At 38.7% G+C, this 16787-nt stretch overlaps 1 protein-coding gene across 4 annotated transcripts in view; it reads right to left on the minus strand.

Moving 5' to 3' along the window:
* Positions 1-301: 301 nt before the first annotated feature.
* Positions 302-16787, minus strand: part of FAM110B (family with sequence similarity 110 member B) — a 111634-nt gene continuing 95148 nt past the window's right edge. For all 4 annotated transcript variants that reach the window (XM_021555672.3, XM_021555673.3, XM_021555671.3 and 1 more), the window contains one exon: positions 302-4082. In XM_021555672.3, the coding sequence (XP_021411347.1) occupies positions 2664-3776 (1113 nt within the window). In that variant the 5' untranslated portion in view covers positions 3777-4082 and the 3' untranslated portion in view covers positions 302-2663. The remainder of the gene's footprint in view (positions 4083-16787) is intronic.

Raw genomic sequence — 16787 nt, forward strand, 5'->3', positions numbered from 1 at the left:
ACACTGCAGGAAGCAGGGACAGTGAAGGCAGATCAGCACCTGTGCTGTTCCAAAGGTGCTGCTTAACATTTTGGGTGAGGAAAGCCCCTCTTACAAATAGCTCACAACCCCTGTTTTGTGAATAAAAAGAAATTAATTTGATTTCTCAACATACCTTGGGAAACAAATTGAGAATACTAGCATATGCTCTAATCAATTTTCTAGTTATAAAGGTTTCTTTATTACTGTTTTTGGCTGACAACACTTGAGATAGCATGTTTATCATCATTCTTAAACACTTAAAACACTTGAGAGAGAGCGATGTGGGTGCATTTTTTATTTTGGTTTTAATTTCTTTATTTCATTGCTGTACAGCTGCATTACACTTGGCTTTAATCCCTCAAGCATTATTTTCCTTGGCAAAACAGTCACTGAACTGAGTAGAACTTACTATTGGAAAAATATGCTTGAAAAACCAGTGTGATGTCAATGCCAACTGAAACCCATGGAGCTTAAAATGTCACAAATGGTCCTGTAGCTGAAATACAGAGCTCCTCTTTTTTTTTTTTTTTTGGCTGAGCTAGGAATGTTGTAAGTCTTGGGTTGTGAAGTCAACTGTAAAAATCACAGAGTAGCCTCCTGAAGCTGAATGTGTGCTGAAACTGAATGTGTGCTTCCCTCCATCCATAAACAAACATTTACAGAACAATTATATAAAACTAGATGTAGGATAATTCCATAGGAAACAAATGACTGCACGGCTCCACTTCCAGTCTTGCCTGCATTAACAGTAGTTATCTGTTTTAAGTTGGGCTACAGGCTTCTCAGAGAAAAGAGAGAACCCGACTTTGTAAAACACCTTTAATATTCAAATATATAAATAAGCACTACTGAAGAATAATTCAGAAGACTGCGGTGATTCATTACGAACAGATGCTATAAATGGGAACAGTAACATTGCTAGGTAAGGAAGAAGCAAGCTATTTTAGGAGTCTTGAAAATCTCTTCTAGTTCTTCAGACAGATCATGCTGCTATAGTTATTTTATAAAAAATTATATTCTGAAAAGCACTTTAGTAAAAGAAACCTTTTACTGGAACTATTATTTAACCAAGACCTTCTACAGCACTAAAACACACTGCAATTGAGTTCCTGATACAGTTTTAAGAATGGAAGGGGTGAAAATAAGAACAAAAAAACCCCCACCATACCTGCACCAGGAGCTATTTATTAGCATAACACTCTTCCTTTTAAAGATTTTGTAACAACTGAAGTATATACAAAGTCTTACAGCATTTACACAATAAAAAAGTTTCCTATTAGCTGATGTAGTATTAAGGTAGTGCTGCAATTTACTTCAAAGCATGAAAACAATAATAATGAAGCAGACCACTGTACTTTCAACTTCTCCACTACCACACCACCACTGTCAGTTGAAATGACAGTTAGTTAAGCCACTGGGAAGACAGATTGTTGAAAGATTTGTAACAGGTTGATTTGCAGCACTAACCATCTCTTAAGGAGGAAAAAAAAAGAAAATAAAAGCTACATACTGTCATGTTTCTACACTTTTCTAGAGCTGGAACAAACTTTCACAGCCTTAGATATAACATATGCAAGACAACATAATCACATTTTTTCAGATATAGTTCAGCTACTGAGTGTATTTACTTCTGAATAGGAGGCGTTATATTGATATGGCTGTGTGTTTCCATTTTTCTTGATTAACTTTTCAAATAGGTGTACAAAAAAAATTAAGACAGCATGGAGTTTGTAGTCATGATGTGTTTTGACTAATAAAGGCATTCAATATCAGCTATAGGATCTAATTATTCCTGTCAAAAGTTTAAGACCAGGAATCTTTGAGTAAAAATCAAACCTACAAAATCCTGCACCTGCACCATTTTAATCTGTTGACTCCAACATTCTTTAAGCTTTTCCAACTGGTATAATACAAAATCATTAAAATGCTTACACAAACCCAAATGCAAGACTCATTTAGTTTGTGAGAGGTCAAGCAGATTCACTAGACTACTTCTGCTGTAAAAGAGAGGGAGCTTATCTAGGAAAAAGAAACTTTTACTGAACAGTGCCTTACTACGAGTAGGGATATATAGTTTAACAATGATACATAACTTATGAACGCAGCATTCTTTGCCTTTTAGAAAAACTTTCGTGTGCCAATAATGCACTTTCTACAAGAGATAAGGCTGCTTTGCCTATTGTTGTATGCCTAAACCTCATATTTTGGCCAATTCCACTTTTCTTCCCAATAAAGGGATTCCGTTTCAGCTTAGAAACAAGTAACATCAGTTGACAATATCTGTATTAAGACAAAAAGTGACATATATAAAATCCACAAGGAACCACATAAATACCAAAGAAGCCATATAACCTTTCCATGTAAACACTTTGATTATACTGAAGCCCTAATCAGATTCTTGTCTTAAACTTTTGGCAGATAATGTGTATGCTCAGCCAGGCTTTGTAGTTAGTTACTGTTCAAGTGGAAGCCAGGTCAGCTCACATGTTGACAGGCATGCAACTTGGAAACATTGCACAACAAGCAACACAAAGAGATTTGAGAAGGGTACAAGACTTCAAGTAGACTTCACAACCCTTCACAAACTGAATATTCACAGACAAAAATACAGTCCTTGCTTTTTTCTGTGGTGGATTTCTTTCTCACACATGGGACACTTTCTGTGACTCTCTAGCTTGCTTGATGCTATATAACCACTTGATGATTCTGGCATTCCTTTCAATGGCAGAAATGCCATATGGCACACGGTCATTGGCACTGTCATCATTTCTAAGGTCACTGTTGCTGTCCTGAGACTGTTCACAGTCTGAGCTAATCATACTTGCACTGCGAAAGTTGAGGGATATAATATCAGAGTTAGCCCTTGCAAAGTTTTCCATCCCAAGGTTTTCAAGCTCTTCAGGATCCAGTCCACAGTAGTTAAAGAATCGTTCAACATCTGCATCAACGCGAAAGTATCTGTCGCTTAAGTCTGATTTTGATCGCTGTAGGGAGGGTCTTCTACTAACTCCGCATCCAGACTCGACTGCCTCAATCTCTGGGGATTTCAGGGTGGCAATGGCTGCGATTTTGGGCTTTGGAGGCAGAGGTGGGGCTGAACTACTGCAGGGTATTGCTTTTAAGGGCTTTGTACTAGTTACTTTCCTAATGTCTGAAGAGCTGTGAGAGACATGCAAGAAAGTCTCTGCTGACTGATCTAGGAGCCTTCTGCTGACATTGGAGCTGCTCTCCTGTGGGCTGCTCCGGCCCTGTGTGGGGTAAACCTTCAGGGATTCAGCGAACGAGTGTCGGTTCAGCTCTGTTGAATCGGCCCTGTGGGGTGGCCAATTTCGGGGACCGTGCTTATGCCCTGAACCTGAGCTGGAGCCTTCAGAGCTGTTGATGATGTTCTTCAAAATCTCAAGTTTCAGATTTTCTCTCTGGACTCCACTCTCAGTTTTTGCATTGTTGCTGAAGACTTTCAAGGTGGGGCTCCCCAGCGCTCGCTTGGCTGCAGGACAGACCGGCGGCTTCGCCAGCACCGCCGGCTTCACAGGCTCCTGCTTGGCATTGATGACCTCCTGGCTCTTGACATATTTCGCCTTGTCGGCTTCGAGCCTCTCCACTGCACTCAGTCTTTTTGGATTAGGCTCCGCCTGCCTGCGAAAATAGTCAGGTCCTTTGTTCAGGATGCGGAGAGGAACGGCAGATGTGAAAGTCACGGCAGGGCTGACCGGCTTCACCATGCTACCTGTCGGTAATGTTTCTGTAGGCATGTTTGGTGGTCTTTCCCCCGCAGCCGTTTTGGATTCTTCTCTGGGATCTCCTAAATGCACGGTGCAGAAACATGTACATTAAGCACAATGAATAGCCGATGTATCCTGGGATCTGAGCGTTAGCAGCAGTGCCTCATCTCACAGCTCATTAAATAGCACTGCGTTTCTCTTTTAAAGGCAGCCTTTGTAGGGCGAGGGCACCTGACACAAGTCCCTATTAGTCTGCTCCGCTGGCTCCTTTCTTCTCGCTGAAAGATGTGGGAGTCTCGCCGTCCCCTCTGCGCTCCACGAGCGAGCGGCAGCGATCTGAAAGGCAGAATAACCAACCACACGTTAGCGTGGCACCTGACATCAGAGCGACAGCAACAGCCGCCTCCCGGCCTCCTCTGCCACCGCCGCTGGCACAGCAAGGCAGCGCTCACGGTGCCCCTGCCCCGCTCCTGCCCAGCACCCCTCCGCATCTCACAAGACATGTATTGTTTGGTATTTATACTCTGAGCCCGGATATAACAAAATTACATTGGGAAAAAAAAAAACATTCCAAAAGATTAAGCCTCATCACAATTCAGCCATACATTTCTAGAGGGAGAAAGGAAACCAGAATGTGACAACTCAGAGACTTGAAGCCACACATCTCCCAGTAAAAAAGCACTTCATATTAACATATTTGGCTTAGTTAAGTAGATTTGTGAACATGTTTTATCTCTAACGCCCAAACATTTTTCTCATTACAGGCAACATACTGTATAAATCTCAGCACTCAAGTGTATTTTCCTTGCTCATTAAATTGTCCAGAAAACAATGGTCAAAAAAGTAGAGAGCAAATGGAGACATGAAGAGTTTTAAGTGCAATGCACATCTTTCATTGCTAATCTAATATAGAATCAACAAATAAAACCAGGAGATGTCACTAAATCCACCAATTCCAGTTCCTAGTCTGTTTGAACATTAGGATCCATAGCACTGGTGCTCCAGCAATAAAATAAGGCCCTCCAAGCTCTCACGATCACCTTACAGGCTTAAGAGAAAAACAAAAAATGGCTTTGGTTTTTTATGTAAAATTTTAGGAACATGCAAAACCATGTAACTGGGTTTGAAAAAGAAGAACTGGTCTTCAACATGTAGATATTATAAACTCAGGTTTTCCATGAAGCAGTAAGTACAAATGAAATTTATCTTAATCTAAATTATTTTAAGGTTTTATCACTGAGATTGTCACAACAGTCTAAAATCCAACACCATGGATGATACTACAAGTGCTGAAACAATTTTTCCTAAACGAGGCACTGAAGGGCACTTGCCATGGAATCTACTTTTCAAGTAGTGATTTCGCTAATGGGTCTCATTTGTTTTATTACTGCTCCATTAATCTATGCTGCCCTCTTTAATATCCCATTTCTATTATCACTGTGATCTTCAGGGAGAGAAAGAAAAGCAGCTGCTACTTCTTTGCTCAATCCTAAAGAACACAGAGCAGCATCCTTCCCTGGGATGACTTGCTTTCATGTTGCTGTCATCCTATGTGTTCTCATCCATTAATACCCAACTTACTATTACAGGGTTTACATTGTTTTGTCAAAAAAAACCCAAAACAAACAAAGAAACAAACAAAAAAAACAAAATCAAAACACAAAAAGAAATTCCATCTGAAGTTACATTAACAGTAAAAACAAAAGAATCACTGATGACCAGAAACATGTGATATATATATACATTAAATACTTTCTGCATATTATCCAAGGTCAAATAAAATATACAAATGCTATAATGAGATTATAGGAAAAAGCTGAGCTTTCTCCTGAAGGCTCACTGTCACAAGCATTCTTCAAATACAAACTAACATATTTAGGTGGGTGATAAACCAGACACAGATTCAGTGCAATTGAAAGGGTAGTGAAAAGTTAATTAAGCTTCTCTTTTAATGTTGTTTTATAAATCCTAGTGCTAACTCTTCAGCAGCTTGACTTCCTGAATTTAAACTAAGCCTCACTGAAAGAGAAAAAGCTTTCCTCATTTGAATCAACATATTTACTGGTACTGTTTTTAAATTAAGTATGAAACTTCCAAATGCGCAGAAGGCAATTCCAACTTGCATCTGCACACACGTTTCTCTTGCCTACACACAAAGCAAATCTTTCCACATTGCCAGCTCAGAGCTGGATGGCTAAGTGCCTGTATAAATACCCCACTGATGTGTGTATTTAATACTTCTGTGCAGAAATCAAATCTGTGTGAGAGCAGGGGCTTTCTCAAGAGGAAGAAAATCCCACAAACAACCGAGCTCTTTGCACTTAACACTTTACCCAACCAAGTTAATACTACTTGAGTAAGCAAGACAACTCTCCTGCTTGACAAAAGTCATTAGAGGTGACCGTGGTCCTGCCCCTGAGGACAAGCTGCCAACTCCATTCTCCTCCTGGTGAGTGGCTCCATACACCACCATAGATCAGAGGCCTCCAGCCCAAGGCTGCTGTTGCAAGACTTTTCCCAGCATTTAACAACTTTCTCACTTTGGATAGTTTTCATCAATGTCAGCAAGCATTGCCTTGTAGGCTGAGCATCCACATTGGCTTCAACACCACATTTAAAAAAAAAAAAAAAGGAAGAAAAATAAATCCCACCATGCATGTATGTTTATCTGAGAGAACAAGTGTGCCTGTTTGCAAGCACGTATAGAGCCAAGTGCCCTGGAGTCAATGGAAATATGCTGCAACTGGCAATGTGCTTCAGGCATGTCTAGAAATAAAAGCAAGAACCTGGTGAGGAGCCAGGACAGAAATGTCCACCTGAACCAGCACAGGGAGCCTGGGGGGTGACAGCCAAGTGGTTACGTGGCCAGCCATGGAGGCTTTGTACCTGTGGGCTGCGGCTATAAATTAAGGAACATACAGCTATGAAAAGGAATCAACTTTTTGTTCATTGTTTAAAGAACATACAGATAGGAAAAGGGATCAACTATTTATGCATTGTTTAAATTGCTCCATTTCACTGAAGTGCCGCATTTGAATATCACCAGAAATCTTATTCAGTATTCTCATCTCAGAGAGATAAAAATTAAAGATTTAACCAGATACAGTTAAAAAAGAAAGTGTGATGAAAGAGAGGAGGATGAATGTAACAGCTAATGAAACTTCTGCCTGTGCTCGTGATTGCTGAAGCCTGATCCTACTGCTAACTGGGAAAATGAGTTTAATTCCTACCAGCCTCTCTTCTGTCCATGGACACCTGAAACACCACAGCGACACTACAGAGCCTTTTTACTTATTCATTTTATTGATAATGATAGAGGCTGAGAGCAGCAGTACACTATAGTCTCAGGAAGACTTAGATTACAGTTGTGAAAATCATCATTGCAGCAACCAGGGCATAGAAATGGCTTTTTACTGACTTAAACTCCAAAGAAACTCACTGATTAAGCATCTGAATTCCCTGTTGGGAATCTCTGGTACCAGTAACACCCTGCAGAAATTCAAAGGCAAATAAAGTTTTCTTCACCCACTCCCAGAAAATGTGTGAAATATACCTAGGAACCCAAGAAATGTTCTTCTCGCTCTGTTTACATCCAGGGGTCTGCTCTATAACTGTAAACCTTCTATGGACTGAACTGTATTTTTCAGGATTTACTGTGGATTTCCATTATTGCTCTTCCTTACAAAACTACTAGACTTAAGAAAGTATTTCAAGAAAAACAAAGTCAAAAAACTTATCCATGCATTCAAACATAGTTCTATTTAATACCATGCATACATTAATAAAACCTTTCTGAAAGGTCTTACTGAGCTCCCCTAATATCCCACAACAATTGCAGACCTGCTGAGTAGAATATAATATGCACAAAGTTTTGGGTTTTTAAAGCTGCATTTTCAGCCAGACACTTCAATTCAGGATTCCTTTGTGGCAGAAGTAGAGATTCAAAGCGCTTAATTCATTCTAGGCATGACAATTTAATCACTCTTGAGTCCATAATATGTTTGTCAGATATTCATATTTAAATAACAAATGCACAATCTGCATGATTTAGGTGAACACAACACAGCCTAGAGCAGCAATAGCTACACAACTAACAATAACTACAAATAAATCTCCTATAAAATATTCTTTCCTTACTTTAAAACCAAGGCAAAGAAGAGATAAACTATGTAGAAACTTTGGAATCCCAGGTCCATATATTGTAAATATGCAGTTTCTTGAAATGTATGAGAAATTTATGAACAGACCCCATTGTGGCAAGTATTTATTTCTGGCACTATTATGAACATAATAGCATTGTGCAATAATATAGTTCATTTTTTCCTCTCATACCTAAAACTGCATTCTAAATACAGACTGAATGGTGTCAACTGACAGTAAATAACACACTTCCCTCCTCAGTTCTGCAGTGTCCTGGAGCTCCTACGCATTTGGCCACGTTTCACCCAGTCTTTGTCTAAAAGTATCCACAGGAAGGCATTACATATTTTAGCAGTATTCAAGTTACAGAAAAAGCAGCAAAAAGCCATGTGAAAATGTGGTCCAAATGAAATGAGTGAAATTTATGTCTTTGACTTTGGTGAGGACATTGCTTCACCTGGCAAAGTTACAATGATGCTCATTCTCCTTATTCATCCCTCTGGAACAGCAGATGAAGGGATTGCACAGAAGGGAGGATGATGCACAGTACACAAATATAATGAAGGCTGACAGCTTTTAGTCTGCTTTCCTTGATATTTAAAGGCCTGTGTCAATTTTATTTTCCAGGTGATAAAATATAACTATTACTACTTCAAGATGCACCATAAACATGGCATAAATTCCAGTATAAGTAATCTAGAAATGGCAGCAACAAGGACTCAAAGAGATCACAAAACAAAACCTACATAGGAACACAGGACACAGATGTAAAATGTCAGGTTCCTCTAACACCTGGGTGCAATTTAGAGCTGCAGGCCGCATTATGTAGATACTGTTTATTTAAAAAATGAGAGCTTCACTGAGAATGATGGGCTACAGGTCTGTGTGCTAAGTTATACTAATATGTATGCCTAAAACTGACACAAGTTATTCTGTGAATAATTGTCATTGTAAACCTCAAATATATATATTACTAAGTTTAAAAATACTGGCAAAGCCTAAGCAAACTTGGCTGAAATTGATAAAAGGTCATCCATATCCAGAATGGCAGCAGTATTTCATTTTTTAAAACAATTTTAGATAAAGATGTGTATGCTGTGTAGTCTTGGTCTCATATAATATTAACTGTATGAGGAGATGAAATAGTCTTTCAGATCCACTATGACTCAAAATACTAACGAAAGTGCCTGTTTTCAACCCTGTTCCTTCCTAAAATGTGGTACAGTGAACAGAAAGAGCAACAGGCAGCTGTTAAGTGTACACGTAAACCATCAAAAGGTCATGAATAATGTGAACTTCAGTGACCTAAAACTAAGACTGGCAGAATTATGTAGGCAAGAGAAATTTCCACCAAGTAGGAAGGTAGTAACTTTGGCAAAGGCTGTCACTTTTCACTGCTGATGTGTTATTTCCAACCAAAAAACCCCAAACTACAACTAGCATTGTTTGCAATAGCTTGCATAGCTGAGCATAATATGGGCTGATATATTTATGCTAATTCTGCTTTGCTCTTACATCAGAGGCCTTTAAGACAAAACTCTCTATAAATACAACAGTGTCACCACTGAGCACTCTTTCTATTTCAATATGCAGTGAAAATGATAAGGCTTAAAGCAGGATGTTGTCATAACCATAGATGCTACCACTAAGTTAAAATAAACTGGTTTAATAAAACTATTTAAGCTAAAATAACTGCTGGAAAATACATGGAGGTATGAACATCTGGAAAGCAGGAAAGCAACCTAGAAGCTATACTTATATAGTAACCCTGTAATGGATGCCTAGATCTCACTGGGAGCTGGATAGAGATACCTCTTTGAAAGAAAAACTTTAGAAAGAATTTTGCTTATTTTTATCCATCACTGTTACATTGTATATCCAGCAGCAGTAATCCACTCTCAGTGATGCTTCTGGGTTAAATACTGCCCTATAGATACCTCACAATTATGAAAATTCTGATTTATTTAAATAGGCTGCATAAATGCACAAGAAAGCCCAGAAATTAAATTCCCCTTTCCTCCATAGAGACAGTAAAACCCAAAATAAAATGTCTTATTACTTAGAGCAATACTACAGGCTGTGTTTGTAAAAAGTGGAAAAAGTGGTAAACAGTTCTGTTTTCTTTGGACTCCTGTGTTGCTTAGACAGCATTGTGCCCTTTGCAATAATTTCATTTGCTCATTTAAACAAAACAAAACAAAATGACAGAGAAGGGCCTAAAAATTATTATAAGGAATATTTTACTAAATTGGTAGCCTTATGTAAGTATTTCTATTTCAGTGTGCATTTTATGAGAATGATGTTCTAAACACTTCACAATGTTTTAGGAAACACCCTTACTGCTTGTTCATCAGCCAGTGTCAATAATCTCAAATCTAAACTGCTTCTATACTTTTAATTCTTATCTCTCCATAACTATCATGTTTTAAATTTACAGCTTCCTCCTTACAACAAGGCCAAAATTCCCAGTTTATCCAGTGGTCTCCTGAGCCTATGCAGTTTTCCTAGGATCTTTTATGCACTTTTAGAGATCAACACAATCCCCTTCTTCAATATAAGATACTTGTCTCTGGTGTTCAGTTACATTTCAGAGGTTCTTCAAACCCTGATACAGGTGGCTGCTGTACCAAATCCCACCTCCTTGGTTTCTCTTCTCTGGAAAAAGGGATGCTTTTACTTCTCTCCTACTTCTGCAAGATGCAGTAACTCCTGCTCTGCTCTGATGGAAGTAGCAGTGCTATCTACATTTTTCCTTTCTTTTCTACTGATAGGAAAAGCTAGCAACTCATTTTCTAGCTCCTGGTAGAGGTCCTTCACAGCCATGCTTGGATTTTGCATCCTGGTAAACAACCTTTTTCACCTTTCTTTCCTGATAGTAGCGCTTCCAGTGTGTGGGGAAAAGAAAAGTTAATTGGGGGTTCACTGCTGCGAAGTGGGGGAAAACAGACGGAGGCAGATGAACATGATAATTTTAATTATGAAGCTAAGCAAAAAATGTTTTAAATGGAAAACTTTTCATTTTAGTTCCCATCTCAACTCCATGGTAATTCTTAACAAGCCCACTTTCAGAGTGAGACATATTTTAGGCCACCAAAATCTTTATGGCAATAGATTCCATAGAAATCATGCACTTGCAAAAAAGGAAATAAAAATATATCTGCAGAAATGTGGAGATACACCTGCAAAACACCCTCCTTCTAAGTATTACCACAAATACATCACCTCACTAGCAGGACTTTTAGGCTCCATCACCCACATGGTCCCCCCAAAAACACTGCCAAATCTCAGAAGCACAAGTCTCATCAGTAATCAGGCAGCTGGGAAACAGCTCAGTAACTTCTGCATCACCAAAAAAATTATAGTTATTAACTCACCTACAGAACATACATCTTGATAGCAGTATTTTCAAAATGCCAATTCTGAGCCATTTGTGATGTACCAGGCTGTACCTTGTATTATACAAATGTCTCAAATGTGGGTGTCAGGGGTTCCAGAGTATTTCCAGTAGTGCCAGTGACAGGATAAGGAGCAATGGCCAGAAACAAAACCAGAGGAAGTTCCACCTCAACATGAGGAAGAACTTCCTTACATTGAGGGTGGCAGAGCACTGGAACAGGCTACCCAGGGAGGTTGTGAAGTCTCCTTCTCTGGAGACATTCAAAATCCACCTGGACACCTTCCTGTGTCACCTGCTCTAGGTGACCCTGACTTGGCAGGGGGCTTGGATGAGATGATCTCCAGGGGTTCTATGCCTAATAATTTTGTGATTCAGTATATAGAGACAAATCCTTTTCCAGCACTTTCTTTCAAAAGCTTCCACTTTAAAACAAACAAACAAAAAAGTACTTGGAAGTTTTCTTTAAATAAAGAAAAGAGCAAAAAAAGATCACATAGGGTACTTGACAAGGAAATTGGGTTACTAAGCCTGATTCAGTGCAATTAAATAATTTCTAGCAAGTAGGACATTTCAGTTGAAATAGGAAGACCAATTCAGCTCTTCTTCAGGAGGTCAGAAACTTGCCCCAGTTTGGGGACTGGGGATTTAATCCAATCTCTCATTTCTCAAAAGAGTTCAGAAACCTCTGATTTTATGTACATAAGCACTGATGCCAGCTAGTTCATGTGGGAATGGCAAAAATTTACCCGACTGCCATAAAAGCCTCGAGGCCCTGAAATATTGAGTTGCCATGTTTAGACTCTTGGTTATTGATGAAAGATCTCTGAAACTGTTTACAATGAGAAATACATTAAAGGAACATAGGTATGAAAAGATTTTATGTGAGAAATAACCATAAACCCACAACGGAAACAGCTTCCCTGCAGTTACTCATCTTGCAAAACTCCAGAAATGTTCAAATACATGAAGACACAAAGTAAAAAATACAGCTCAGAAAAGAAAAACAATTCAAACAATTTATGCAGTGAAAAAACCAGAAACCATAAAGAGCTATTATAAATGGGAAAAGACATCATACTTAAAATTTTCTTTCCTTTAGAGATGTATATAGTAAAAGAATCTTTCGAAAATTCTTATTTTCAAAGTTTCAACACAAAGCCTAATAGCACCTTCCTGAAGTTTCTTACATGTTGTGAAAATATATTTGAAAGAAATAGTGCCTAAGCATACAGAGTATTTATTATAATACTTGTCAAGATTTTAAAAGCAAGAACCCAGAAAGCCACCTAATTATTTATATTTAAATATTTTCTTACTTTAACAGCTCATTACATGGAAAATTCTTTTTAAGAAATTCTGTAAATGAACACAAGCATTTAATCTTTAGAAATAAATATTAAAACAAAGCTAATTAACGTCTGCTACTGATATAAAAAACTTACAAGGCCACCTTTAAGAGGCAATACAGTAGGCACAATTGAAAATTAGTATGGTAAAACAAGTACCATTAGAAAAGTAATGTTCAGCCAGCAGGATAATAGAGCGGCCCAATTCTGACAACTGCAGACTTGAGCTGCTCTTCTGATTAGCTGTGGGGTTTTGTTTGTCAAAACTCTGCATTAAACAGCCTTTTCTGTAACATGAGATACTACTGAAGTAAGGTCAGCATGGCTATTTAAAAATAATGTCTACAAATTAATTGCCCTCAGTTAACAATTTCTAAGTATTACAACTCAACATTAAATATTGCTTTTTTTTCTGAAATAAACACACTATAAAAGTTTTGACTATGTAAAAACAAATCAAATCTTTTAAAAATTATATTTGGAAAAAAAAACAAACCAACAAAAACAAACCATACATGATTTACAGCAGTGTTCAAGGGCACTGCAACCTTCAGAGCAACTCCATGAATAATTTCTTTCATTTTGAATGGGAAAATTATGTTTTTCTCTAGATAAGAAGACATTTTCCCATACTACAGTATAGTTCATTCCTCTTTTCTCCAACCTCATGTCTAAAGATACACCTTGTCAGACGTCAAGAAAGAAAACTGAAGGCATGCATAACATTACATCTTGAAGATGTATCTGTATATTACAGAGTTCTTAAAGAAGATGGTTGAACATACCAGTTTTGGCACTGGAATACAATGCAATTTAGGTCTGCATTGCTGTGATGGTGTTGCAATTAATGATTATATCTGTATAACTCAACACAAGTGCTACACTTGTACATGGTCACACGCCTGTGTGCCTAACCCCTCAGACTTATATGAGTATTGACTACAGATGTTGAGGTGTTTGCTGTTAGAATACACTGAGTACATTTTCTTCTTGGTTGCTACTTATGTGCCATAGATCTTTACAAACTGTTCACAACCTATGTAACTAGAGATGAATATCCAGATGTCAATGAGCATCCAAATTTTTGTTTAATATGCAAATTTGACACTCAAAGTGGGGCTTTGTATTACTGTTTAATTTAATGACTCTTCACTAAAACAATATTCTTGAAAAGCCTCGTTTTAGAAATCAGACTGTCCAGATTCTTTTGAACAGTTTTTCCCTATCTGAAGGTTTTGGTGAAGTTATGATGATAATGCTGGAAATTCTTCCTGACCATTGATTTTAAGAAACCATCAAATCCTCACCATATTACAGAAAACAAAAGTTGTTTTGAGTCATAACCACTGCATTTAATGAAATGGAGAGAGGAAGGCAGTGCAGAGACTTCAAGAAAACAAACAAAACAAACTAACTAAACAAACCCAAAACCTGGAATTGTAAGCATGGGGACAGACAAAAGAAAAGTGAGAAATTATAAGACACAGAGAGGAAGAAGAGAAATGCTATTAACCAGGCAGGAGAGGACAAGGTATTGGGAATAGAGAAAGAGGCTCTGAAGAGTGAGTTAGGAAGCAGGAGTAGATTACAAGGATAGAGAAAGATTATAAGAAAAAGGAAGAGACAGCTCAAGTTCTCTTCCTTATCACCTCTCTCGCAGCTCCTATGTCCTACAAAAGGAATAGAGCTGGCATAAGGGCACTGTGGAGAAAGGTGAAGCTCTCAGTGAAGCAAAGCTCCTGCTTTACCAGATCATTTTTGCGTTGTAGGAGAGAGCTACATCTTCTCTCTCCTGCAGCCTCTGTGCCTGGGGCACACTGTCTGCTGAGCTTGGAAGGCTGGGGGCAAAGGAGCTGGCACTGGGTGGTTGGCAGGAGCATATCATAGAGCATACCAGGCTCAGAGAACAACACACTTTCAGGATGAAAATGCATAGTGGAGTAAATCCAGCAACCAGAAACACTGACCAGTCAATTGAATGAGTGTGGAGGTTTGCTGAAGACTCCTCAGTAAATTATGTTCTTCTTTTTGGCAATGCTTCAGACCCCTTTCATATGCTGACTGCATGACCAGATACACATTAGGCTTGTTCCTGGGGGAGTCCTGAACTAGGGATGCTCTCTACCACAGGTGTCATAGATTACTTATTGCTTAGCAAATCTGCTTAAACTACTCCATTCCTGCCCTTCCTGAGAGTATCAGACTACCCCAAGATTGCTACATATCCATTCTCCTCTAAGATATGTTATACACAGCCACACTTATAGATCTTCCCTCTTCTGTAAACAAAAGTAAATCTCCAAACTGAAAGTTAAATACAGGATTAATACTGGCTGCTCAGAGTAACATATGAAATTCATCTCAAACCCAGCAAGTGGATAGAGGTATGCCAAACTTGTATCTGCTGCTTTATCTTCATTAAGAGATGCGTATCAGCAAAATTTTAAAGTAGTTGATTGAAACTACTTAACCCTGCACGGCAGGGTTAAGATGCCTAAAGCAGATAAATAATGGGACATGGAAACAAAGGTGCCAAGCCTCAAATGAGGACACATGGTGTCTGTTTTTTCATCTGCTCATGCCTGCTTCATAAAGGTAACTTCTCCTGCCCAGCTGCTCTGGCAGCACACCATCCCCATCACTGCTGGGAAATGGGGTCCCTCCACTGACGGTGTCCCTCAGTCCCAGTTCCAGCCCATCACTGATCTGGACTGGTTTTAAGGCATTCTGTAAAAGTTAATGAAAAGGGAGGGCTGCCTGTGTCACCCCAGCCAGGACAAAATGCTGCTTTCACCATAAATCACAAATCCAATTTTTGCTGTTGACAAAATGAGCAATATATTTCCAACAAAACTACAGAGCTACTGGAGCATCTGTGTGAACACAAAACATTGAATCCCATTTCAAAGATGGCAGAATTAAATCCCATGCAGCACAACATGAGGAAAGTAAAAATATGAAATGTGACTGTAAAATTAGTGTAGGTTAACTTGTGATCACAAAAATTAACAAATATCTTTGAATGTTCCTGGTGTCAGTCCATGTCACAGCTAAAATGGTTTTGCTGCCTTAATTGCATACTATGTATGAAACCCCTTCAAAGATTCTCTCCCAAATTTGCACTAAACCAGGACAAATACATATCTGGAATTTCAAATTCCCAATTCCTCAGATGACAGAAATGGCTTCTGAGATGATTTTCACATTCAGGGAACAGATTTTTACCCTTAAATTAGCTATGTGTACTCTCAGACTTAGCATTTTGCTTTGAAATAAAACAGCAGCGATAACTGTTAATTTAAGACCCCACACAATGCAAATTTATATTCTGGAGCCAAATATGCTGATTGGAAACAGATGAACATTAAATGCCTTTTACTGAGCAGAATTAAAACTAAGTAATAGTGAAGTGTGTTGCTAATTTGACACATGACACATCTGACATTGATTACTGATTTTTTTCTTTGCTACAATGAAATATCAGAAGTGCCTTATTAATCTTAGAAGAATTTTACAACTATTGTTACCAAGTGCCACATGTTCAGCTCCTGTTCCCTCCTGCCTTCATGGATTTCAGTCTACTTGTACTTACCAAGGATGAAGCTACTCTTTCCATTATTCCTGACACCTTTTGTTTTGGAGCTTTAGTGACAAAAATAAAGATTTTAAGCTTTAATGCTCATCTTCTGCTCAGACCTTGAGATCAAGGTCAGAGTGTTGTGGGTAGACTTGTGCCTGAGGACTGGAAAAAAGCACCCCAGATTTCAAAATGGGCAGGAAAGAGGATATGGGGAACTACCAGCCAGACAGCCTCACCTTCCTCCCTGGGAGGGTCATTCTGGAGGCCATCTCTATCTCCACATGGATGACAATGTGCTCAGGAGCACCAATTTATTTCCTCACTAGTATCAGTTTAATATCTCACTAAAAGTAAATCATGCTTGACCAACTTGATTGCCTTCTGTGATGAAACAACTACCTGGATGCATGGGGGAGAGCAGTGGATATTGCCTACTTGGACTACAGTAAGGCTTTTAATCCTGTCTCTCACAACATCCTCATAGGCAAACTCAGGAATTGTGGGCTGGATACCTGGACAGTGAAGTGGATTGAAAAGAAGCTAAACAGCAGATCCCAAGGGTCATAATCAGTGGCACA

Source organism: Lonchura striata, chromosome 1 (assembly GCF_046129695.1).
Source record: "Lonchura striata isolate bLonStr1 chromosome 1, bLonStr1.mat, whole genome shotgun sequence".
NCBI lineage: Eukaryota > Metazoa > Chordata > Aves > Passeriformes > Estrildidae > Lonchura > Lonchura striata.